Source organism: Paramisgurnus dabryanus, chromosome 18 (assembly GCF_030506205.2).
Source record: "Paramisgurnus dabryanus chromosome 18, PD_genome_1.1, whole genome shotgun sequence".
Taxonomy (NCBI): Eukaryota; Metazoa; Chordata; class Actinopteri; order Cypriniformes; family Cobitidae; genus Paramisgurnus; species Paramisgurnus dabryanus.
Genome location: NC_133354.1, coordinates 25,881,112 through 25,907,861, shown reverse-complemented (window position 1 = coordinate 25,907,861; position 26,750 = coordinate 25,881,112). Strand labels below are relative to the sequence as shown.

The 26,750-nt window shown below is 35.0% G+C and overlaps 2 protein-coding genes and 1 long non-coding RNA gene across 4 annotated transcripts; 1 reads left to right on the top strand and 2 right to left on the bottom strand.

Annotated features, from left to right (window-relative positions):
* Positions 1–875: 875 nt before the first annotated feature.
* LOC135776651 (uncharacterized) lies at positions 876–3,537 on the bottom strand. The gene is made up of 4 exons (XR_010544151.2): positions 3,431–3,537; positions 2,457–2,543; positions 2,259–2,360; positions 876–1,012 (listed from the first exon to the last, which is right to left on the bottom strand). It is a non-coding gene; the product is annotated as an uncharacterized lncRNA (long non-coding RNA).
* A 3,580-nt stretch (positions 3,538–7,117) lies between these two features.
* Positions 7,118–14,144, top strand: pcyt1bb (phosphate cytidylyltransferase 1B, choline b). The gene is made up of 8 exons (XM_065287494.2): positions 7,118–7,297; positions 8,843–8,942; positions 9,051–9,167; positions 9,312–9,463; positions 10,081–10,159; positions 10,270–10,412; positions 12,439–12,627; positions 12,795–14,144. The coding sequence occupies exons 1-8, from the start codon at positions 7,193–7,195 to the stop codon at positions 12,993–12,995; spliced, it is 1,086 nt and encodes a 361-aa protein (XP_065143566.1). The 5' UTR covers positions 7,118–7,192; the 3' UTR covers positions 12,996–14,144.
* A 2,428-nt stretch (positions 14,145–16,572) lies between these two features.
* On the bottom strand, positions 16,573–26,474 carry pdk3b (pyruvate dehydrogenase kinase, isozyme 3b). 2 transcript variants are annotated; one of them, XR_010544150.2, is made up of 12 exons: positions 26,289–26,474; positions 24,530–24,671; positions 23,798–23,869; positions 23,376–23,560; positions 23,077–23,166; positions 19,471–19,548; positions 19,300–19,376; positions 19,063–19,164; positions 18,866–18,979; positions 18,678–18,791; positions 17,046–17,714; positions 16,573–16,762 (listed from the first exon to the last, which is right to left on the bottom strand). XR_010544150.2 is itself a non-coding variant. In XM_065287493.2 (11 exons), exons 1-11 carry the CDS (start codon positions 26,389–26,391, stop codon positions 17,571–17,573), a joined length of 1,221 nt encoding a protein of 406 aa, XP_065143565.1. In that variant the 5' UTR covers positions 26,392–26,474; the 3' UTR covers positions 16,573–17,570. The 2 variants fall into 2 exon arrangements, 1 of the variants encoding a protein (XP_065143565.1); XM_065287493.2 differs by having other exon boundaries at positions 16,573–17,714.
* Between the last annotated feature and the right edge of the window lie 276 nt (positions 26,475–26,750).

Sequence of the window (26,750 nt, the reverse complement as noted above, 5' to 3'; positions counted from 1 at the left end):
TTTATTTACAAAACAATAAAGCGTTAATTGAATCATTTTTTGAAAAACAACAACCAGCCAGGCCACCTTAAACTAGTGAAAGACCAGCAAACCTGTTTAACAAGGCCTATTGTCTCCCAGCTTGCTTGGTTTAAGTCTGAAACCCAAATCCTCTTCAAAACCATTAGAACAGCTCAGCTTTATCATCCTGGTCAGTTTTGGAGACCTCCATGTGTTCAGTAAGATGATAAAGTCAAGCAGTTGAAATAAAAGTGATATACTGACCTCTTCTGGTCATGATGAGGTTTACTTAAAATATTTGCCAGTCTTAAAAGTTATTAGGAACACCTTTAGTCCCAGACTTAAATGTATGTTTGAACTGTTTCAAGTATAAACACAACTTAAAATAAATCATTATTGTGCCATTATTTTGTCTCAAGATGCTCACCTGTATTGTTTTTTTAAAAAATGTAAAATTTTATAAATAGTATTTAATATATAGTAAATCCTATAGAATCAGCTGTGTCTGGCTTTCTCTCAAGGGTTTTTGTTCCCTCGCAGGATATTTTTTTCAACCCCTGGGGAGTCAGCTGACATTGGCTTAACTTAGCATCTCTTCTATAAGTTACATTATTACTACGCCCGCTCATAGTTTAATCTTTGCCACTCTATTCTGCTGTTTAAGTTGTCCATTAATTTTTCTGTGTTTTCTCCTGCATTTATTAATGTAAAGCTGCATTAACTACTGTAAAAAAGCGCTATATAAATAAAATTGAATTGAATTAAAGTGGCCAGTTAGTGTATTTATAAACAAAGTAACTTAAAACAAGCACACATTTTGACACACATACATTGACACACAAAGACATTTTAAAAAATTGATTTAATGTATAAAACCCACATCCATGAAAATCGAATGAACACAAATACTACATCAGGATGCAATGGGTCTTGAGGTCCAGTGAAATGATTGACAGTCATTAACGATTTCTCCATCTTCACCCTCTGGATTCTCCACGCATTGAACAGAAACCTAAAACAATCAAATCCATTTTAATATTTAAAATTATTTTTATTTATTTAAATTAGATTCAATTTGATAGTTTTATCCTCAATACAGTCAGATACGTTCATTTATTATTTATAAATTAGGAATAGTTCACCCAAAAATGATGATATAATGTTGATATAAACTTGTATATTTGTCTGATGAACACAAAAGAAGATATTTTAATAAATGATGGTAAGCACACTGTGACACTTGACTTCCATAGTAGGAAAACAAATATTATGGAAGTATTGTGATAAATGATGAAGAAGATATTTTGAAAAATGACGGTAAGCACACAGTTGGCGGTACCCATTAACAGTGTTGGGGAAAGTTACTTTTAAAAGTAATGCATTACAATATTAAGTTACTCCCTAAAAAGGTAACTAATTGCGTTACTTAGTTACTTTTCATGGAAAGTAATGCTTACGTTACTTTTAGATTACTTTTGCATTACTTTTTCTTACTTGGCTGAGGCTTGATTCTCTTTTCAGGCCTTGCAGGTGTTTTTTATGTTCCCAAAAATGTCAAGCTCTGGCCTGCCATCTACGTTTCTGACTCAAATGCGTAATTCTACGTTATTATGTTCAGTTTAATTCAGTACATCATTTTATTTTTTATTTAATTAATTAAATTAATTGAACTGAAAATTGACTTGAATTACTTTTTTAAAAAAGTAACTCAAATGTTAATGTGTACATTTATAAAGTAATGCGTAACTTTAGTCATTACTTCAGAAAAGTAATATTATTACGTTATGTGCGTTACTTGTAATGCGTTACCCCCAACACTGCCCATTAAATTCCATCATCATGTTTTCCTATTATGGAAGTTAATGGTTACAATCAGCTGTGTGTTTACCATCATTTCTCAAAATATCTTCTTTTGTGTTCATCAGACAAAATAAATTCATACAACAACACGAGGATGAGTAAATGATGACTGAATTTTCATTTTTAGGTGAACTATACCTTTAAAAATAAGGTTGTACTTGTTAACATTAGTAAATGCATTAGCTAACATTTAGTTTTTCAGTATATTTTTTCATCAATTACAGTTCATGTCATGCAACTAATGGTAATTAATATAAAAAAATATTAGTAAATGCTGAAATTACTATAAACTGACATTAATAAATGCTGTAGAACTATTACTCATTGTTAGTTTATGTTAGCTAATGCATTAACTAATGGTACCTGAATTGAATGAATTAAGAATTACTATGACCTACTTTTATTTGACCGATGAAATGTTTGATGGGAAATGATTCAGAGTCAAACAGCACTATTGCATCTTGATCCAGTAGTGAGTCCTCCACACACTGAATGGGATCCTGAAACATGTTGAAAATGACGTGATATGCAAACAATCTCTTAAGGTGTTTCCAGTTATTTGTTAAAGATTAAACAGTTTCGATTCACCTGATTACCTTCAGCTGATCTTTGTTGATAAGTGGGCACAATTGCTTCACATCAGTCCAGCACAGAGTGTTAAATGACAAGCAGCATGTGTTTCCCTGATTGAAAAATATATTTATAATTGTATTAATGATGAAAGCATTTAAATGAGTGTCATAAGCACAAAAGTCCTCTTTAAACACACATGTTCCTCAAAAAATGGCGGCCAGTGAAAGCGAAATTAAAACCAAGCCTGTTAGCACTGCTTTACAGGTCAACTATGTATACATTTTAAGTCTATATATATTTTGTTTAATAAATAAATATATTTATCTATATATATATATATATATATATATCTTATATTAGGCTGTATTGCAGTTCTGTCTTTGATACTGTATATTCATTGTTTACATACCTGTAGGCCAAAACGGCATCCATTTTAATTTTCTGCTGCGTCATTGATAAGTGAAACTAAGTTAGCTTTTTAAGTGTAATTTCCAAAATGTTTTAAGAATGAACTAAACAAAATAAACAACTCATATCAATCAAGAAGAACTGGTTAATACATTTAATCTTTTGTTGCTTTAAATATCTTAATCTATATTTGTCCCAACGCGGTACAGTTCCTCTTGATCGTAATTTAAAAATGTTTTTCATTCCAGTACCTAAAATGTCCTCTTTATTTCCTAAACTTAACTATGATACCTAACTTTAAATTACATACCATGCTGTCAGTTGTCAGAATAAATTCTTTGTGTCTGTTTCTCTTTTATCGAAGAGCTGATTCACCTTTCGATGTTAACCAACTTCGCTGTGCGAGTGAACTACGTATTGTGCCTATTCTATACATCCTATTAAGCTTGCAAGTGGTTGGTTAAAAAGAATCTTAATCATATAAGTAAATGTTCACAACATTACCAATCACAGTTACACAAAAGTCACCAAAAGTAAAACACTCTTTGAAACTTTAACAAACAAACATTTGAATAAATATGCATATCACCTCTGATCTTTATTCTCATAGGGAATAACCTCATTCCAATCCATCTCCTCCATAATGATGCCAGAATCCAAAGTAAATAACACGCGAACTTACATGTCCTCAACTTAGACTGAACAATAACTGAAAATGATCATCATCACAGCCTGTGTTTTATCAATAATTAAAATTCTTTACATTCTTTTCATAACTTCTTTTCATATCTATTTTTATGTTAAGTCAAGCCTTGACTAATGCTATGTAACCCATAATGTTCACCAACACAAACTGATTCACCTGAGCTCATAATTCATTGCATGGTTAGGTTATTATCTGTCTGTCAGTTGAGTAATTCTAGGAATTAATTGTTTATCACCTTGCTTATATGACGATAATTGTAATTTAAAGGATTATTGAATACATTGTATGGCCTAAACAAACACAACTATCCAGACATATACATACATGTAAGTAATAAGGTATGAGGGGCTGTGCTGTATCCTGGAATAAAACATGGCTGAAGGACGTTGTTAGTCGATGCAAACCCCTTCAGCATTATTATAACAATACAGCATTTGCCTCAACTACCTTATTGCTTTTATAAAACAGTTGCCACAGAAGACAAATATTAAAGGTGGTGTGTATAAATTGTAGTGGCATCTAGGGGTGAGATTGCGAATTGCAACCAACAGCTCACCCCTGAATTTCAAAACGCATATGATAGCCGCCACAGGACGAACATGTCATCTGAGACAATGTAGGGTGAAAACACGCTTTGTAAAACAGTTTGTCCGTTTAGGGCTTCTGTAGAAACATGACGGCGACTTCCATGTAAGGAGACCTGCGGAGATAAAACGTCTATTTCTAAGTTGATATAAGCAATACAGTTCATTATGTTAGGTCTTTATACACCACTGATAATATAGTTATGTATATATTATATTGCATTTCTGTCAAGAGATGCTTTTAAAAATTACACAATGCACCTTTAAAGCAAAAGAATATGTATGAACGCAACTATTATAAAGCAAAACCACTAAAAGCCTTAATTCAGGAAAAATAGTCTATTATCAACTTTAAACAGCAACAGAATGTTTTACATATGTTTACGTTGCTAAGGGTAGTTGCTAACCGTGCTGTGCAGTGATACACAGAATCGTTGTAAATAAAACACAGCAAATGACCAATCAGAACCAAGGACTGGAACTAACTGTTGGTGATGTGGCAAAGACCGACATTATCATAATTCCTCCCGCTTGGACTCACAGCCTGTAAGTTAACTCCTGTTAGCATTGCATTGTGAGCGAATCTTTAAAACATGGTAAGGAGCGTCACATTTCCAGCTGATTTCAGAGGTATTCAGGCCAATCACAACGTACAGATTAACTGTCAATCAGGGACCGAGAGCTTTTAAAGGATTAGTCCATTTTTTTTTTTTTTAAATGGACTGGCGCATCACAGGACCGGAGAAAGAAGAGAAGTCGTGGTTTAAAAGTGCATATTTTTTATTTTTCTTGCCAAAAATGACAATTGTTTCGCTAGATAAGACCCTTATGCCTCGTTTGGGATCATTTATAGTCCTTTGAAACCACAATTTTAAACTGCATTAAAACTGTTAAGTGTTTGGATCCATTAAAGTCCATTAAAAGGAGAAAAATCCTGGAATGTTTTCCTCAAATAATTTCTTCTTGACTGAACAAAGAAAGACACCAACATTTTGGATGACATGGTGGTGAGTAAATTATCTGAATTTTTTTAAGAAAATTGACTAATCCTTTAAAATCTGTGCGATTCAGGAAGATAGTGAAATCTGGAGAGGCAAAAATGTACGGTTGTGTTTTTTTAACCATAAACCACGCAAATACATTATATTATACCAAATACACAAAATAACGTTGTTTTTTATGAATAAAATAGGTGCTCTTAAAGCAATATCGCTTAAGTAGGAGTGTGATCTATATCATTACAGATGTGATTAGGCCAGAGGCAAGAGACATTATGAGGGTCACCCTTGAGCTTCAAATCCGTGGTGGAAGAAATTAGTTCCTCAAGAGGCTTTTAAAAACACTGTTGTTTTTTCTTTTTTCAATCTTTTTTCAAAGCAAACTTTTTCATTTTTTGCCGTCAAACTGTTGTGAAAAATCATCTATGCAATAATGTATAGTCAGTCCCATTGTTTTTCTCAAGATGCACACCAGTATTGTTTTTCTAAGGTTTGTTAGTAAAAATTACTGAAATTTTCTAACTAAGGCCTAGTCCTGGATTAATCTAAACCCTGTCTGGGAAAGTGCCTCTATAATAATAATTTTTACATGTTTTTAAAAAAGTAAAATATCTCTAATTGTAGGGTTTTTTATTAATACAGCTTGTATGAATGTAGCCATGCTCTCAAGTCTTTCACATTGCTGTCGTGATGTGCTTTTGTTGGAATTCAGCAGAATAGAAACACTGCCATACATAAGGAATAATTGATGACGTGCTGTTGAATTATTTGAAAATAATGCACACCCAAGGTGCAATGCGGCACGACGTGAAACGGAGTGCCGTTACACCGCGGATGTGCATTATTTTCAAATAATTCAAAGGACCAGAGTCAATTATTCCTTTTATACCACGGTTACCACAAACATTGCTCTGGTGCCTATTTTTAAGACATTTGCTAAGTTAGGTGTGCGGTTATCAGAAATTATTACACGGCTCTCTGGAATGCTTGATTCTGATTGGTCAGACATTTGCAGGTTCGTTCTTTTCAAATAATAACCGCTCCAAAGTAATAACAAAGCATAGCCGGTACTACTTGTACGATTAAAATCGCTCCGCGCCAATAAAGATTACTAGCTGTTTGGCGCCATCTTGTGACAAACACTGGAAAACAATAATTTTAACATGTACGGAAAAAACAAAACATTTAAACAATGGATAGAAGAACGAACAACGACAAGACACAGAGAGCTTACTGAGACTGAACTTGACAAAATAGAGCATGACAGCTACGAAGCCAACACACAAAAAAATACAGAATGGGCATTAAAACTTCTCAAAGACTGGCTAAAAGAGAAAAAAATGGAGACAGACAAGTATGAAGCAGAGGATCTTAATAAGGTATTATGATCATTTTATCCATCTGGCAAAGTTTCGCGGAAGGATAATGTTAATTTAAAACAAATATGCCAATAAAATGTTTCAAATTCATATTCATGTCCAGTTTTTTTTCTTATGTGGCAAGTAGCCGTGTAATAAGTGGTTAGATTTGCATGTGGTTAGATTTGTGGTAGTTAGATTTGCGGTAGTTATCGCGAAATAAGCCCCTTCAGTGTGATACAAGACCCTCTGCTTCGCGTCGGGTCCTGATCACACTGTCGGGGCTTATTTCTCGATAACAACCGGCTGCCTCTACATTATCCCTTACTTAAAGCATACCCACAGAACATTTCTCAGCCAATCAGAATACAGCATTCAATAGACCCGTGGTATAAATTACTATAAATGGTGTTTATTTTATTTTTGTTAACATTTTTGTATTAATATTATGTATTTATTCATTTTTATTTTTGTTTTACTACTACTATAATATAAAAATCACAGTAACCTAATGAAGCCCACAACAAAGTGTTTAACTCACATGCAAATCTAACCTTTGATCCTGTGTCTTGTCACAAGGGTCAGAGTGACTGGCCCCGGTTATCTCTACGGGAGTAAATGCAATGAGTCGTCACACATCTGGTGAGCTAAACAAGAGCAGTGCTAAAAGCCGGGTGGGTAAATTCAAATCTCTGAATTAAAATCATGGTGAACAAGAGACGAAATGGATCCCGAGCCAATGGCAATGCTGGTCGAGGAGGAGTTAAAAAAACACAGCAACAGCAGCAGCGCAAGCGAGCACCAGATAAGGTTAGTTTGCTTAACCCATAAAATTATTATTTTAATAATATTTATAAATGTTAACAAATATTGATGTTGTAGATCACAGATTAAATTGTAATGATGTATTGTAAATGATACCTTTTTGGTTGGCTTCATTAACTCATACTGCTCTTTGAAGTGTTTAGTTTTGCTATTTAAATTATCTGTAATTATGCAGCATTTTGCCAGTACCTTACTGTAGATTTAAATTGATGTTATTTACTGGCAAAAGTTTGTTCAAAGTTAAATAAACATTAACATTAAGTCTTTGTCTTTACAGAATAAAACTATAAAATAACAGCATCATGCAAAGCATTCAGAACCAGAAATCATCATCACATTTCTGTTTTTTTCCTTCAGATTGTGTTTCCCAGAATGCTGTGAATGATGCTATTATTTTATAGTTGTATGTATTCTGTAAAGATAAAGACTTGCTAATATTTAATGCTCATTTAACTGTTGCCAGTAAATAACATACATTTAAATCTACAGTAAGTTACTGGCAAAAAGCTGCCATTAATACTGTAATTTCAACAGAAATTTTTCACAGTGCATCTACAGTATTAAGGGCTGTCTGGTAATGCACCAATATGATTTACACTTCATTTATTTTTTAACTGTAATTGCAGCTGGGTTGCCGGTAATTTACCGTAGATTTAAATTTATGTTATTTGCTGGCAAGAGTTTGTTCAAAGTTAAATACATTTTAAATATTAACAAGTCTTTATCTTTAGAATAAAACTATACAATGAAAGCCTCATACAAAGCATTCTGGGAACCTGAAATCATCATTAACCTTTTTCTGTTTTTTGCTTCAGATTTTGTTTCCCAGAATGTTATGCTTGATGCTGTTTTACTCTGTAAAGACAAAGACTTGTAAATGCTTAATGTTCATTTAACTTGAACAAAATGTTGCCAGTAAATAACATAAATTTAATTCTACAGTAAGTTACCGGCAACCCAGCTGCAATAACACTGTAATTTCTGCGGAATTTTTTTACAGTGTGGCTTTTAAATTGCAAATACTATAAAAAAACCAAAGAAATCGGCATCAGTTATTACTCTTATGCAACTCACAGAGTTTGTTACACAGGTGCAAGGTCTTCATTTCAGCCAAACACGCCTACTTTTGTCATTATTATTTATTTAATATGCAATAAAAATCACAGATGAGATTTACGATTCTTATCCAGCCAGCAGTCGTGCAGCATGTCTTTTGCGGTTCATTTCAGTCTACAACCTCAACAGCTGATGGTTCAAAGGGCAATGACAACATTACAGATTGTATGGAGTTTGTGCACTTACTCATTCATGCACCTGCGTATTTATAAAGCACTTATGGTCAGCATCTCTTATCACATTTAAGATAGGAAAAGATAACATTAAATTTAACCTTACAGTATACAGGTGGGTACAGTAGAACACGTGTACTGTCAACAAATCAAAACTCTTTCTTTCAAAGCTGAGACATCTGATTATTTATTGTTAACTTTATCTTAAAATGCATCACAACAAACAATATCTCTCTGGCAGGCTCTGAGAGAACCGGCCATCTTTGCTAAAAAGTCAGGCAGTGCCTCTGACACGCCGCAAGACAAAGTGACTTTAGCTCAGGCTCGCCGTGGCACTCCAGGTGAGAGAAGCAGAAGCACAGCCTTGTAGATGAGCATCAGTACAGGACCGAAGATCAAACAGTGTGAATCTATTATTGTAAATATAATTTCTTTCTTTAAACATATAGCCCATCGGCCTGTACGAGTTTATGCCGATGGGATCTTTGACCTCTTCCACTCGGGTCATGCCCGGGCTCTGATGCAGGCCAAGAATTTGTTCCCCAACACATACTTGATTGTTGGCGGTAAGTCACACATGAACTATACATGCATAAGCAATGTCATTAACCTCATGTCAGGCCTATAGGATAAAGTTTTACTTATGCTGGACATTTAGGTAGTGTTTCTCTGGTATCATAAATCATTCCTGGTCTTTATATGTGTTTTAGTATGCAGCGATGCTCTGACACACCAGTGTAAAGGGTACACAGTGATGACAGAAGATGAACGTTATGAAGCCCTCATACACTGCCGTTATGTGGATGAGGTCGTCCGTGATGCTCCTTGGACAATCACTCCAGAATTCCTTAAAAAACACAGGGTAATGAGTCTGAAATGCATTTAAATATAAACATATGACAAAAAATATTTTAAATTATAATATTAAATATATTTTTAAAAAACGGCTGAACTATATTTTTATATGCTTTATAAATATTTTATAAAATGTATTTTTCACCAGTATTTTTTTGCCATTCTTTTGTATATTTTAAAATATATTTTAAAGCATTTATATTTACATCGCATTGGAAAAACTTTTTTCAGGTTTGAAAATGTTAAAATTAAATATATTTTTTAACTACAAAAATATACTTGTAATTATTTTTTTTTTACATAATATAAATTTATACAAACATATTTATATATTTATCGTTAGAAATTTATTTGTTGCCGCTGAAATAAATTTTAAAATATATGCTAATATATGAAATTAAAAATTATTTTTTATTCAAAAATATATTTGCATTTGTTTTGCTTTCTATAAAATTTAATTAGCATATAAATATGTATTTTATGAAGTATGGGATGGCTTGTATGTATTAATTTCAAAAATTGGTGTTTCATATACAAATGAAAAACTTCTTGAATTTCATTGGTTAGAAGGTGTGGGCACCCAATGTCACAACATTAGGTTTATTTTCTCATTATCTTCCTCAGATCGACTTTGTGGCACATGATGATATCCCATACACCTCTGCTGGATCAGATGATGTCTACAAACATATCAAAGAAGCAGGTAAAGGCCCTACCAGCACCAGGCAATGCACTTACAAAACTGTAGTTAAGTCTACAAGGCCTCCTCAATATACATTTAGTTTAACTTTCTACATTTGTATTGTTTGTAAGGAATGTTTGTGGCTACTCAAAGAACGGAGGGAATCTCGACTTCTGACCTCATCACGCGCATTGTTCGAGACTATGACGTCTACGTCAGACGTAACCTCCAGAGAGGTTACACAGCACGGGAACTGAACGTTGGCTTTATTAATGTAAGTCACATACCTGCTTCACATTGCAATAATTGACATTCCCATACCTGCACTATAAGAAATATGCAGCAAATATGCAGGAATGGAGTTTAAGTGAATTTAGCTCTTTGACAAGTGAACTTACATTTGTGTTAATTTAGAGAAAAAGTGAGTGCACTGTCAGTACCAAATTGGTCCTTTTTTGTCGCTGGTGTGTTACCCCAAGGTACCGTTTTGTACCTTTACAGGTATATAAACATAATATAATGTTGTACCTTTTGGGGTACATTACTGTTCCTTAAGGATCTATTGTGTACATTTAAATGTACAGTTAACTGTTTTGGACCCCTAAAATTTAACTGGTACACAATTGGTCCTTAGGGTATAATATTGTACCCCATAAGGTACAACATTTCAATGTGTTGTATACCCATAAAGGTACAAAAATGTACCTTTTAGGGTACCACCCCAGCGAAAGAAAAAGGAACAACTTTGTACCTTTTTTTTGACAGTGTGGGTCCAATATCATTAGTCTTAAAACGTGGGTGGGTCTTTCAACTTGATTTTATAAGTTATGTCAACTTTTCACAAGCCAAAACCTAAAATAGTAGGTTGAATTGACTTGCAAACCCAAGTTGTTTTAACTTTTGATACAGGATCAAATTAGGTACCAGCACAAGTTTTGTTGTTCTAGCAACTTTTCAGTCTATTTTTCATAAATTCTCTGTATTCTAATATAAAACTATTAAGTTGGTTCAACTTAAAAAATACAATAAACGATAAACTCAAAATTTTAAGGCAACCAGGTAACTTACTTTTTTAAGTAGAACCAACAAATCTTTATTACAGTGTATATGGTCACAATACCATTGCAAATATAATCTAATGGTGGCATGGTGGCCTAATACTTTTGCACGGTTGCCATGTCAGCCAAGCCATGATTTTATACATTATTACTACTAACTCTTTCCCCGCCAGAGTTTTTAAAAAAAAAAGTTGCCAGCCAGTGGCAGCATTTTTTATGATTTTCACAAAAGTTTAAGGCCTTCTTAACAATAAATAAAATGAAAGAAAAGACCCTCTGCTTTAAAAAAAAAAGTTTCATTCTATCTTAATTGTTCTCTTTTATCACCTCTCAAAGATGGATCGTTTTCTTAAAAAATACCAAATTTTGAGCAAAAAGCTGAGATAATAGATTTTTTGTAAAGCACTTTTTGGAAACAGTGGATGTTTAACTGTGCGTTCACACCAGATACAAATAAAGCGAATAAATCGCGCCAATAGTGCGTAGTTGCTTGCTTGAACATTTTGAGTTAACTCACTTCATTCGCGTGTGAAATCTGCATCATTCACACATGAAATTCAGATGCAAATACGCTCAACTGGCCGGCTTTAGCTAACTTGTAGTCTCAATATGTACATATATTTATATATATAGCTCAAATTGAGTAAATGGCATTTTTAACAACTTACCAGATTTGTCTGACCTCCTCGCTCACTTTTTTCCAAGTAAGATCCTTTTTATTCCTGTTTCTATAAAAGTACGAAGATGTGCCGTACAGCTCCGGGTGTCCACATACCAAGACAATGATTTTGTCCTCCATTGTTGTTTCGTATTTCTGCCTTAGCACGCTATGTTGTAATCACGTCACTACTACAGCAAGCTCCTTATTTGGTTAACACGCAGCAAATATCCGCCAAAGTTCAGATTTTTCAACTCAACGTCAAACGCCCAAAATGCTCAATTCGTGCCTCGTCATTCATGCGGCCTCATTTGCACGTTTTACACAGCTAGATGTCTATTGCGTCTTTGCATTGACTTAACATGTAAATCACTCACACTTAACACTTCATTCGCGTCTGGTATGAAGGCATAAATAGTAATGTTTTAAAAGTTAGGTAAGAGCTCCACCTAGTGGATAATAGCGGAAATATGGATTGCCATAAAAACTTGTCATTGGCAGGGAAGGAACTACAGTAATAATAACTCAGAATTCAGAACAATATGAAAGAGTGTAAATGATGACTTATTTGATTTTTCTTTAAGGAGAAGAAATATCGTCTGCAGGAGAAGGTAGACATAATGAAGAAGACTGTGAGGACAGTGGAGGAAAAATCCAAACATTTAGTTCACCGTGTTGAAGAGAAGAGTCATGATCTCATTCTCAAATGGGAGGAAAAATCTCGCGAATTCATTGGAAACTTTCTGGAGCTGTTCGGTGCAGATAAAGCCTGGGTAAGAGAGACCCTTTAACAGGACATATATGTTTACGCATTTGAAAGACACTTAATTGTACATTAAAATTATATATTATATTTATAAAATTAAAATTATACATTTATATGAGACCGCCATAAATGCACATTATATCATCAATTTAAGATGAACAATCTGCTCCACAGCACATGATTCAGCAGCGAAGTGGGCGTGTCCTTCAAGCTCTGTCTCCCTATCAGTCTCCCCATACGTCACCAAGCACCAGCCCCACTAGAGGGCGCTCTACATCACCGGTCTCCCACTGGCCTGTACTCCGCTTCCACTCACCTCCACCCAAAGCAGCCTCCGTCAGCAGTAGTGAGGGTGGTGATGATGAGGAAATATAGCTTTCTTTGACTCGCACACACATTTGTGCGGGCAAATTGTTTTTTATACTGTACTTTATGCAAGGTAGGCTAGAAGAGATATGCAAGAATCCATACCTCATAAATCAGCTCAAGTAAATTTAGAAAAATGTGATTAATATATTGTCATTTGTGGACACATTTGAGGGGCAAACTTCCGATCTCTCTGATGAAGCCTACATTGAAGTGACTTAAACACCAATTCATCGACTGGGCGCTAGAGGCTGGCTCCAAAAGGGAGTCAATTCCCATAGACCTCCATGTTAAAATGCCCAACTTACAGCAAAAATAATGTTTATAGCCTGGTATAAAAAGTAATTTTGGTCTTTATGGCTAATATTGCCTTTCATGACAACTGTGAGGGGGCTGAATTTTGTTATAACTCATCCGTTTAAATTATATTAAGCCTTAAAGTTCTGCATAATTATTTGCGTGGCCACTTGAGTGACAGGTGAACTGCCATTGCTGTAACTAGAGTCGAGCTAGGCGGGCGTGGTTTCAACAACCAGCCACATCAGCTTCACCCATGTCCCGCCTCTTTACCCATTTTCGTTATACGCGAGTGATCAAAAAAGTTCTTCACAAACCTATGGGTGACGTCAGGACACTACATCCATATTTTTTACAGTCTATGGTTCTGACTGACGTGACGTGTAAAAGCAGTGCCGGTCCTTCCTATAAGCAAATTAAACAAGTTGCATATGGCCCCCACACCACTAGGGGGCCCCATTTATCTCAAAATAATGTAAATACGTTATACCAAAATTATTATTTCGTTTAATGTAAATAAGACGCTATAATTGTAATAATTTGCAAATAAGCAGATTTACGGGGATTTTTAAAATATTTAATGATTTCTTTAAATACTGATGTACTTGGACAACATGCAATACGTGAAATGACGCAGGAGAATGATGTGCTAAGTATGCACATACCATATGCACGCTATCCATCAGAAAAATCCTGCAAAGGACGTGTAGCAAGGGAACAAGAGTTTGTAATATTTTAAAGTCTTGTTAGTATTTCCAAACGTATTGTGATTTTTCAAAATAACCAAATTTCCAAAATGTTTTGTTTGTCCTTTATGATAAGTATTTTTCAGTAATTAAGTAAGTAATGTTATTTAATATAGTAAACCACATTTATGCACTTTAATGTGTTTGTCTTTCAGTTTGTTTAGGTTTGGTAAATGGGTAATTTTTTAACTACTGTATACTACTGTATTTATATTTAATTTGATTCATTAAATTAATTTAAATAAGGTTTATTTTTTAGTGCTTCTCACAACACATACAGTAATGAATCAAAACTTTGCAGTTAATGCATGTTTCATGGTATTATCAGCAAGAATTTGTTTATCAGTCAGAAGTGAGTGTCAAAGTAATGTACATATGGCAATAATATACAGTTGTATGCTTAATTAAGAACTAACTAGGTTAAGCAGAAACAATTAATGGGTTTTATGAATGCACTGACAGGGGGCCCCTAACAAAGGTTTGTTTAGGGCACCCGGCATCTAGGACCGACACTGTGTAAAGGCACAATATGTAATTTTCCCACTAGAGGTCGCAGCAACAAAGGCATGAGACAAAAACACAATGTGACCCTATAAAAATCCAAGCTAAGGTCCTGTTTGTAATTTACTGTTTTTTTATTTACTGTTTTTATTTATACATAAAATCATAGCTATCTTTAATATTGAGTGTTTCATGTCAAATATTAAAATCAGTGACTAGGTTTACATGTAGCCTACACCAAAAATGTGATTATTTCCAATAATCAAAGTAAGGACTTAATCACAGTAGATGTTTACATGACTGTAGCTAACCTCTTCACCCCTGTTTACATGCAGTTTTATTTTCTGATTATTCATAAATGCAGAGCACAAATGATGAACTCACATACCGCCCACTGTTTTAATTTACTTTCACTAAATTTCAAACTTATGGACATAAGTTCTTATGGATGTATTCTTGTTGACAGAGTTCAGGAAAAACTTCTTAATGTCAAGTTTAAAACCAATCCACGCTTAAGGTGCGTGACAAAAACACAGGTGCACTTCAGTTAGTGTGGTATAGATGTGATAATATGGCCGGATTGATTAAAAACGGCTATCAAACTATTGTTTTTACATTAGGTACACTGTAAAAAAATCCAGTAGAAATTACAATGTTATTGCAGCTGGGTTGCCGGTAATTTACCGTAGATTAACATTTATGTTATTTACTGGCAAGAGTTTGTTCAAAGTTGAATAAATGTTAAATATTAACAAGTCTTTATCTTTACAGAATAAAACTATACAATAATAGCCTCATGCAAAGCATTCTGGGAACCAGAAATCATCATCAACCTTTTTCTGTTTTTTGCTTCAGATTTTGTTTCCCAGAATGTTTTGCTTGATGCTGTTTTTTTAGTTTTACTCTGTAAAGACAAAGACTTGTAAATGTTTAATGTTCATTTAACTTTGAACAAACTCTTGCCAGTAAATAACATAAATGTAAATCTACGGTAAATTACCGGCAACCCAGCTGCAATTTCTACGGAATTTTTTTACAGTGTAAAGTATAATCTGACTATTGCCAAAATCCCATTTAAATCGCATTATGAGGGTGCATGTAAACGTGGTCATTAATTGAAATCAAATTTAGATGCTCCTAATCTCATTATTAGATTATGAGACTTTAGCCTGAATTTCAAAGATAGAGTCGCAAATAACAACACATATTACCATAGCATGTTTAAGTGCTATAATTGTGTTCTCAGTGCTTCTATCAACCTAGAAAATATGACAAAGATCAACCTAGTAACTAAGTTTTGGAAAACCATTCTCTGCAAGCATGTGAAAAAATAGGTAATTCAAATTTGTCTCCCCCTGTGATGTCAAAAGGGGATAATACCACCCCTGCACTATCCAACCACGGCACTGCCATTTAGTCCAGATATCAGCTCATTTGCATTTAAAAAGACACACCCAAAATGGCACATTTTTTTCTCACATACAAAGTGGCAATTTCAACATGCTATAATAAATTATGTATGTGGTACTTTGAGCTAAATCTACATATACATACTGTAGGGACACCAAAGATTTATTTTACTTCTTAAAAAGTTTTGGGAAATGTCCCCTTTAATTAATCACTATATGAATATTGAAGGAATTGCAATTTATACATATAAAACATGGCCACCACTGTGCTGAAGTCTAATTCAACCCTTGATCTAACGTGCTTGTGCTCTCTATGACCTACAACAAGGGTTTTCAATCTTTATGATCCTTAGAAACACCAAATATGATGAACCTTTTGTGAGTTTCAACCTTTGTATTTTTTACTGTGTTAAATATTAAGTGTGATGTTATAAAGAAAACATACTGTTTACAAACTTAAATAATAGACTATACTGTACTTAACCTGAACAAAAATATTTATACATTCATTTGTATTGGACCAACTTTCACAATAAAGTTTGTTTCAGCAGATTCTGCTTGTGTTTTTTCATTCTCAAAAATTTTACTAGCACCAAATGTTAACATGCAAGTAACTTGTTTTTTTGCCGGTGATGTAGCAAAAGTTTTGTTTAGTTTATTTATATAGCACAATAAAACAACAAGCATTGACCACAGTGCTGTACACATCTAATAAAACAAGCATATAATAAAACAATGTAAAAGACTTCTTAAATAGACATAACAGTAAAACTCACACTCTAATAGGTACATTTTGAGTTTTACTTTAAATAGAAACTAAAGCCTGAAATCAGAAAAAATCCAAAGTGCTCAAAAATAGCTGAAAAAATTTTTTTTTTGTTTGGGAAAAATTAGTTAGGTGCTCTTTGGTGTAGGGTATACAAAACGTGAAAAAAAGGGGAATCCAAGGCACTCTTCATATATCAAAAGGTAAAAAGCCTTTATTTAAATATGGCTTTAACATTAAAAACATATAACAGGGCAGTATAACAGTATATGTTTTTAATGTTATAGCCATATTTAAATAAAGGCTTTTTACCTTTTGATATATGAAGAGAAACTAAAGCCTGTTGGCCCATCCAAATATCCTGTTTCAACAGAAAGTACACAAAAAAAGAAAACTGCCCATCAACCTATTTATATTCCCTGTAAGACTATTCATCACACATCCCTGTGGCTTTATTGACTTTATTTAATTTATAAGCCTATCAAACACTAATCTAACAAATTGCTTAAAAATGCAATGACAATAGTGGTAACACTTTACAATGAGGTTATATTTGTTAACATTAGTTAATGCATTAGCTAACATGAACTAACAATTAACAATACTAATACTAATATTATCTATTTTAATACTAGTATTAATCTCAGTTCATGTTAAGCATTTACTAATGCACAATGAACTAACGTGAACAATTGTATTGGCATTAACTTACATTAACAAATATAGAGTAATAAATTCTGAAGAACAATATTGCTCATTGTTAGCTAATGCATTTACTTATGTTAACAAAAACAACATTTTTTTAAAATGTTACCATTAGAGTTTATAGCAAAATTTGAATGAATAATATATTGGTAGAATAAAGTCATCTGTTGGCTTTATATGTGGATGCATCTCGTGGATCACTGCTCGGGTTGCTCCAGTCATCAGCCTCAGGACCTGTCTGGTAATGTCGCCATGTTGACATATTGAAGACTGGAAGACGCTCGAAAGATTCACTGGACACAGCCTGAGGACGGCAGTGACAAGCTTTCAGTTAAATCACAGAAACCACCCTTACGACGATTAACCATGGTTCTTTTGTGGTAAAAATTTAGTAACCGTGTTTTTTGGTGTATAGATTACTATTAGTTATACCACGGGGCTGTTGAATGCTTTATTCTGATTGGGTGAGAAATGTTCAATGGGCTTTGATTATTTTTCTATAAACCGCACAACTAACCTGTCAAATGTCTTAAAATAACCACCAACGCAATGTTTGTTGTAATCGTGGTATAAGGAATAATTGACTCTGGTCCTAACATTACTGGTGTAACATTAACACCTTGGGTGTGCATTATTTTCCAATAATTCAATGGCCTGTTGTCAATTATTCCTTACCAAAACCATGGTTTTACTACAGTAACCACGGTTTAACTATGGTTTTGGAAAACGTTTTTGGTTTTAACTATACTAAAAACATTTTCATAAGGGCATAATAACGTATTTGCGCGTGCAAAGGACACGGCATGTGAATCGCCCCTTAACCAGACACAAAAATCACAGTAGCTGAATTGAAAATACGTAAATAGACGTGTCGTGTTTTCATTGGCCGTATTTTAAATTCGCAATGTCAATTTGCGCATTTGAATGGTAATGAAAACGCAGCTTGTGCCATCCAAAAAAACGATACGCCTATACATATTATGGATATGGCAACCTGTACATTGCAATTTTTATTTACCACCAAGTCAGCACACTATGATGTTAAACCATTTTTTTTTCATAACCTTCCTTGCACCTTTTATCACTTTTTTTTTTCAAAACCTTCCTTACATGTTTTTCAGCTGTCTAGAAAGACAACCTATATGGTTTTAAGGCATTATCAATCTAAACATAAATTATCAATATCAGTAGATTTCATGAGATCTTTAGCCACAATAAGCATAATATCATGTCAGCCCTATTATGTACCAATAATTCCACGAAATACCTTAAGATAAATGACTGCATCTGTCCCGACCCCTTCAATCGAGTACAGTTTCAAGTCTCCCTGAAAGTATCGAGCATAGAGTCTAGAGATTGGCAAACCGTAGCCAAAACCAGCCTGCAGACGAAAAACAACAGGTTACCAAACACTACAAATACACAGTCTTCTTATTCTATTTAGTGGATAGCTACCAGCGGCACAGCAGTTTGTGTGGGATCCAGCCGTGGTGTCGGTGCGGTGGAATACATGTAATTAAAGAGACGATCGATCTTTCGTAAGGGGACGCCCCCACCGTGGTCACTAATCTATGGAAAGAGGACACACATGAAGTAATGAGGTAATATGTGCTCACTGTAAGTTTTGAACACGGACTGTGATTGTATGAAACCTTTATTGAAAGATCCTCTTTTCCCAGTGTAACCAGTGCGTTCACAGGAGGAAGCCCTTCATTGCTGTCTCCATACAGCTCCACTGTGGCCCGCATAGAGTTCTGCACAAAACCAAACACATGAAAAGTTCACATTAGCATACAAACACAAGCTCACTTCAGCAACTGCAATGCAACCTGTTCTGAAATGAACTTTTAATCTTCTTAAAAATACGGTGGGGTATAAGGTTTTCTTACCTTGAACAGCTCAAACAGCATGTGGAAAAGATGAGAGGGCACATAGACGACCTGTATAGGCTTCTGTGGAGTTTTGGCTAACAAACAGATTGATTGACATAAACATGGATTGAATGCAAGTATCAAATAGAAATTCTTTTTTAAGAGCATGGAAAGGTTTAGCAGGCTCACAATTGATTTCGGTAATCTCCAGCTTGGGTGCCATCATGTAGTACTGCTCACAGAGCATCTTTGCAGTCTCATATGCATCTGGGAGGAGAGTTAAGATGCTTAATAATTAAAAATTTCCAGTACGAAGCTTGACCAGCTGTCAAATTTCCTGACTTTAACTGACTAAAAAAGGCTACATTTCCATGACCTATGTCCGGGATGCTGTGAGCTTAAATTAACAATGCCAACAAACAGCTGTTTAGATTGTAGTCTCTTTTAAAGGCAGGGTGCATGATTTTTGAAAAACACTTTGGAAAAGGGAGTCAGGCCGAGTACCAAAACACACTTGTAGCCAATCAGCAGTAAGGGGCGTGTCTACTTACCAACATCGTTGCCTGGGTTGTATATGTGTGGGGCGGATCTATCAATAGAAGGTCCAGATTCTATTGAGGTAGGAACGTGTTTGTGTACGTGATTTCAAATATCAACATTGGCTTTTAGAGATCATGCCCCCCACCTTTAAAATCAGACCTGGAAACAGCATTCCATATGTTACTTAACAAGCAGATTTTGATAAATGGCAACTAATATTTACATTTTCCATGTTTATGCTGCGTTCAGACTAGAGGATGGATACCCGAACTGAGCCCGACGGGACCCGACAGGCCGGGCCGGGTTCGGATAGATATTTAGAAATTATGTTCGGGTTCGGGTCGGGCTTGGCGCAATAAATTAAATTTAAAACAGCTTATTATAATATGTAGGTAGCCAATGAGCCTGTTCAAAGCGATAGTTCATCTTAAAATGAAACACACGCGTTCACATCACCTTCTTATTCATCTAATGTTTAGTAGTGGGTTGCGAAACAACCTCATAGGTGCATACTGCCACCTACTGCATGAGAGCGTATATACACTATATGGGGCTTCCGTTTCTCTGTGGATAGTGTTGTATTAGAGGTAAAAAATTATATAAATAATGTTTGGTTTCTCGCACAAACCGATCGTTTCGTGTCTTAGGACATCGATGTTTCGTCACGAGCCGCAGGGTTTAATTTGGATTTGTCTGTGCATGCTTAGTTTCTCTATTGGATTTTTGTTTACATCCACTTCCATTATACAACTGACAGACTGAAACGGTTGGAATTAAAAATCTACATTTGTGTTCTACTGATGAAACAAAGTCACCTACCTCTTGGATGGCCTGAGGGTAAGCTGATAAACATAAGTTTCAATTTAAGATGAACTATCGCCATCCATCTACTCATGTGTTCGGAAATGTGTTTATGTTGCTGTGACAATGCGATTTATAACTGTTTCGGGCTCGGGTCGGACGTAACTATCTTAATGCCTGTCGGGTTACGGTCGGGTTCGGTTACTGCCCTTTCGGATGCGGGCCTGGCTCGGACAGAAAAATGCGGCCCGATCCGCACTCTAGTTCAGACCAGCCGCGGTAGAGGCGTCAAGCGCAAGTGATTTCAATGTTAAGTCAATGTTAAGACGCGTTGACGCGTGTCTGGAGGTCTCGCGGTGCGAATGAGAATGGAACTTTGGCGGAAAAAAGTGCCGCATTAACCAATCAGGAACTTGCACTAGTAGTGACGTGATTACAGAAAGCGAGCGGAGTTGCAGAAGCTCCTCCCATGACGTGAATTTCCGCGTGAATGTCTCGATGACTAGAATTTAGACGCGAATTTGACGCCTCAAACGCGGCTGGTGTGAACCCACAGTAAGTGTTAAAATTGGGTCCCCAGTGCTTCATCAACATAGAAAATGTGAAAAAGATCAACCCAGTAACTTAGTTTTGGTAAATCATTCTCTGCAAGCAAATAATAGGTCATTGAAATTTAGCTCCCCTTGTGATGTCAGAAGGGGATCTTATGATAATAATACCTAGGGGTGTCACGATTCTCAAAATCCTTGATTCGATTATATTTTCGATTCTAAGGTCACGTCATGGTTCGATTCGATTCTCAAATTATTTTTTGAATTTTGAATGCTATGTCATTTTTAGACTAGACTTTTATGAAATATAATATCTGACCTTGAACCCGGAGATGCCCTGCCATGTTAGTCGTGCTGCCAGTGGAAAAATATGGTACACGCACATACCTGATAAAACGAAACTTCCTGTCGGATGAACATTTCTGTCAGTACACTGTAAAAAAACTTTGCTGCCTTAAAAATTTTTGTTAAATCAACTCAGATTTACAAGTCATGTCAACAGAAATTTGTTGTCACAACTTATAAAATATAGTTGAGAAAAGTCAACTTTCATTTATAAGTTATAATAACTCACCTGTAGTTATAACAACTCATCTCTAGTCAAGATAAATAATAGTAAGTTGAAATGACTTGTAAATCCGAGTTGATTCAACAAAAAATGTTAAGGCAGCAAAGTATTTTTTACAGTGTACTTTGCACCTTAAAAACGCGCTTTTATTACCGTCAGACGAGATTGAGAGACTATACCCCAATAAGTCATGTTTAAATGCTGTTTTCATAACTCTTAAGCAACTGAAATAAGGTGTTGTGAAACTTAAACAGATCTCAGTTTAGAGAAACGGCCGGTCCTGGCACAGACGCTGCTTTGCTTAAGGCGGAGGTGCTTGCTGTTTATTGTTTCCCATTTAAAGATGCTATCTTTTGACTGGCTGTAGCTAGCTAAGTCAGAGGAGGTTAAATCGCAGCACTCAACATGTGTGTTTTTTTTTGACATGACATTGGGGTTGCAGCATCGACAATTCCATTTTTTTATTCGAAGTTCGAGGTTTTGACTTAATTTCGATCTATTTAGATTTAAAATCGAAATCGTGACACCCTTAATAATAACGCCCCCTAATCTGCACTATCCAGCCATGGCACTGCCATTTAGTGCAGAGATCAGCTTATTTGCATTTTAAAGGACACACCCAAAAACACCACATTTTTGCTCACACCTACAAAGTGGCAATTTTAACATGCTATAATAAATGATCTATATAATATTTTGAGCCAAAACTTCAAATACGTACTCTGGGGACACCAAATATTTATTTGACATCTTAAAAAAGTCTTGTGAAATGTTCTGTTTAAACGACAAACAAAACTCTCTGAAATTCCCTGACTTGGACAAAAAACATAAAATGCCCTGACTTTCAATGTATGGAATAAAACACATAAAATTCCATGATATTCTAGAAAATCCATGGTAACCCTGCTTGACAGACAACCTGTCATGTAACCCTGTAAAACTTCATAAAACTAGTACCATAGTACCATAATACCACAGTAAATGTAAAGGTAAGTGCAAACCCAATTCTGTCTTCTGGAAATCCAAAGGGGCAGAAAGATGCATCAGAACTCATCCTGTGTGATTATTTTGAATTGGGTGACAATGACAGCAGAATTACAGTTTGTATGCTTTGCACTTATATGATTTCACAACATAATACTTTAAAAGTAAAAAGCAAAATTTTGGTATCTATTGGTAATCGAATATCGGTATCGGCACAGAAATTTTGTATCTGTGCATCCCTAAAGCAAATGAATATTGTTTTTAATGATTTTTACATATTTTTTTACTGGAAATCCAGAATAAAACAGTGTAGCAAACAATATGTTAAGTATCAAAGCATGTTTCTCTCACCTTTCACCACCTCGGCCACGTTGCACGTTGGGTCGATGCTTCCGATGTGTTTTGGTTGTGCGAGACAAGCGGCATCACCAAACAGGAGAGCTGCCAGAATAAACAAATAGCTTACTGCTGGATGAACGAGCAGATATTAGTATAACAATTTATTATAACCCAATAAAGCGAAAATCAGCATTGAGTATTAGGACATTTTTCTCTTAGGGCAAAGGATTAATTCCCAGCTCTTTATTAATGTTTTAACATTATATCCAGTGCATCACGTACAGTATTACAAAATGTGATATACTGCTCACTGTGCTGGTTGATGAGCATGCGATAAGAAATACGGCTGGTGTAGAAGCGGTCCAGGAAGTATTGCACATTGCTGCTGACAAAAGGGTCAAAACCAAACTTCTCTTTGTATTCGATGACACCTTGAGCCATAGTGGGCACCACATCATTGTGCCTGTTACGAATCTTAATCAGGATGTCTAGGAAGCTAAAGCCCATGCAAAGACAAGAAGACACATCCGGCACATCTCTATTTCATTTTAATCTCAAAATCATTGCCAACAATTTAGTTATTTGGATGTATTTATTTGTATTTATAATTCTGAATACTACAGCAGTGACTGAAGGGACTCCTAAGCAGGTGAATCTATGTATTTGATTTGTTAACAGTGATCCTAATGGAAACCTAAAATACTTTTTAATGTAAAATGGGCTGCAGACTCACTCATTCAGAGTATGTGGATCCTCTGGACTTCTTTTCTCATACTTTAACAGCTCTTGAAAGCTTTGGCTATACCTAATACCACAGAAAAAAACATTTAATATACCAGCCCATTCTCATGATTTGCATATAAATAGCATGCAGTGTGAAAAGTAATGCAATACATAAGCCAAATTCCAAATTTTGTGTGCATTATACGTCAGTTTGGTACAGTATAATATTGTTTTTTAGTTCTTATCTATTATAAGCTATTTTTATTACATTTTTGTTTACATAGATTGTTATTTAGTTGTCTTAAAGTGCCGCTAACATTATCTCCTTGCTTTGTACTACTGTGCATACAATGGCAATAAATATTCATTATTCATTTATTCAGATTTGGTTTCTGCTTCTGTAGCTTAACTGCATTAGCAGGGCAAAAGTCACAGGATCAATAACATAATGCAACCCATTATCACAAAATTACGTATCTATAATCACGTAATTTTGTGAGTGTTTTCTGTGACACTGACACGTTTTTCCGTCTTTTTGCATGAACGTCACATATTTCTGTTTATGTGTCACTGCCACGTGTTACTCAACTGTTTTGTCCTATTTTCTTACCATTGTCACTTAGGATTAGATTTACATAAAATGACATCCTTACCCAAACCCAACTCTAACCCTAATGCCAGGCGACAATGGTTTAAAAATCATAAAATAAAAAAATTAATCATGAAGCCCTGTCGTGCTCACCAGGACTGGACCAGTTTGACGGACGGCTGGCTGAGAATATTGGCCGGCAACAGGGTCACTTCCCTCATGGTATTGGCCAGCCTCACCGCCAGTTCTTTACGCAGGAACATGTAGGAGGTTTTTTCACATGCATTTTCCCTGCCTGGTTAAATAAGAGGTAAAACATATTAAGGTTATATGCTGGCGTGTGCAGTTCTGGTACAATGAACAGCAGCTACAGTATTTCACATTTTTTGCTTTGCAACTCAGTTTATAAAGCATTCAGCATTGCATTCAATCCCAGGAAAGACACATAGGCTACTGATAATAAAATGTACAGTTTCACTTTGGATAAAAGCATCTGCCAAATGCAAAAAAACAACCATATTTGATGGTATACCTCTGTTCTGCCTTAATTATTAACAATTGAACATATATTATGCAAGTATTATACAGCATATACAGTACATGTGCAATTTTGCATTTTCAAAACATTGTACTAATGCAATTTATTTGTTTATAAACACTGATGGAGGTATCTCTACTTACTACCATGTAGTCAAAAGTTTAGGCACAAACAAAATGTATAAATTTGTTATATTTAAAAATCTATTGATCTAAAGATTTTTAAAATACAGACGGTTTCATCTGACTAACGTGCGTTGTCATGTTAACTTCAGATCGATGTTTGTTTAATGGTCTGACTAGTTGAAAATGCCTAATTGAAAATAACAAATGTTTTGGTTTCCTAAAAAGAGGGGAGATGACGAACATAGACCACCGCTATGTGAAGGGAGGTTTGGCAGCTGATCTGTAGTTAAAATTGTATACATTATGTTTACATTTTACACAGTAACGTTTAGTGTATTTTTTGAAATGCTATCTAATATCTACTTTTTTATTTATTTTGCTTGTTATCAGAGATAAACTACTTTAAAAGGACTCTGTTGTTGATTCTTTGTGGAAATGTACTGGAAGTTACATTTATTCCACAAAAGCTGTTTGTTTATGTTGTTACATTCTGAAACCGTCTATATATGGATGAGTTGGACTAGATAACTTAGAATAAACAACCAACACGTGGACATGTATACTGTATATGAATTTAACAGTAGCAATTTACAATAACATTTCTTGTTAACATTAGTTAACTACATTAGTTAGCATGAATTAACAATGACCAAAACTCATACAGCATTTATTAATCTTTGTTAATAACATTGACTAAACATTATTCAATCAAAAACAGAATCTGATAACATTTCCAAAATAAACTAACAAATAATAAACAATTGCATCTGTTTTACCTTTAACAGGGGTATTACAAAGATTAATACTTTAAAAAAACATAAACAAAGATTAATAAATATTGTGAAAATGTTAAGCCCATGACAACTTATTGTACAATTTTATTGTAAACCATTTGTGCTGAACTTCGGAAAGGTGTGTATGTATGTCCAAATGTTACATTTCTAGCTTTCCAGAACTGCACCAAGTTCATGTTTTTATGACACGCACAGTAGCCTACAGTTGAGTCTATTTTTAATGCATCAGTGCTGCTGCGCCAGTAGGGTTTTCACTTTCACATGACCTTAACAATCAAGAATATAGAGATATTGACAGGCTATATATACAGTAAATAGATGTAACATGTTAATTTATATAACCAGAAAACATGGTAAAATGAATGAAAAGGAAATACGCAACCCGACAAACAAAAAACACCTTTTTACAAATGCGCGCATGTTAAAGTTATCGCATTGTTGCACATGCTACTCACCAAAATCCAGAAACTGTTTGATTGACATCGGCGAGGGCGAGAATCTTGAATAAAAATCAATTTTGTGCGTGACATCTTTCAATAAAAAGTTGATGAGTTTCATTGTTATAAAGTAAGTCTCATCGCGCTTTCATAACGCTTGCGTCTGACGCCCACCTCTGACGCGATGAGGTCACACAATTTTAGAGAATACGCAGTGCTGGATGTCGCAATATTTCTACATATCATCTTTCATTTCGTCGCTTGGGCGCATTTATTATTTCTAGGTGTGTTCGGCTTCAGTTGGCGCTGCGCAGAGCGATCGGCGTATGACATCAACGTACCGCGAGAGCGAATGCACAGCTGTGCTCTGCGTGATGTGATGTCATACGCCGATTGGCCTGCGCAGAGCTGCATGTTGTCAGACACATGCTGTCACTCAGTGTGATCTCTGCTGTTGGTGTTTCTTATGTTTGGGGTTTC

Bases quoted from the DNA above. Each gene is read 5' to 3' on its own strand.
- pcyt1bb (XM_065287494.2), top strand. From the start codon at position 7,193: ATGGTGAACAAGAGACGAAATGGATCCCGAGCCAATGGCAATGCTGGT. The intron at 9,464-10,080 runs GTAATGAGTCTG...TATCTTCCTCAG, and splicing joins AATTCCTTAAAAAACACAGG to ATCGACTTTGTGGCACATGA. The intron at 10,160-10,269 runs GTAAAGGCCCTA...ATTGTTTGTAAG, and splicing joins CAAACATATCAAAGAAGCAG to GAATGTTTGTGGCTACTCAA.
- pdk3b (XM_065287493.2), bottom strand. From the start codon at position 26,391: ATGAAACTCATCAACTTTTTATTGAAAGATGTCACGCACAAAATTGAT. The intron at 19,165-19,299 runs GTAAGAAAACCT...GGTTTTGTGCAG, and splicing joins TGCTGTTTGAGCTGTTCAAG to AACTCTATGCGGGCCACAGT. The intron at 17,715-18,677 runs GTATTTCGTGGA...TGCCGTCCTCAG, and splicing joins ATGCAGTCATTTATCTTAAG to GCTGTGTCCAGTGAATCTTT.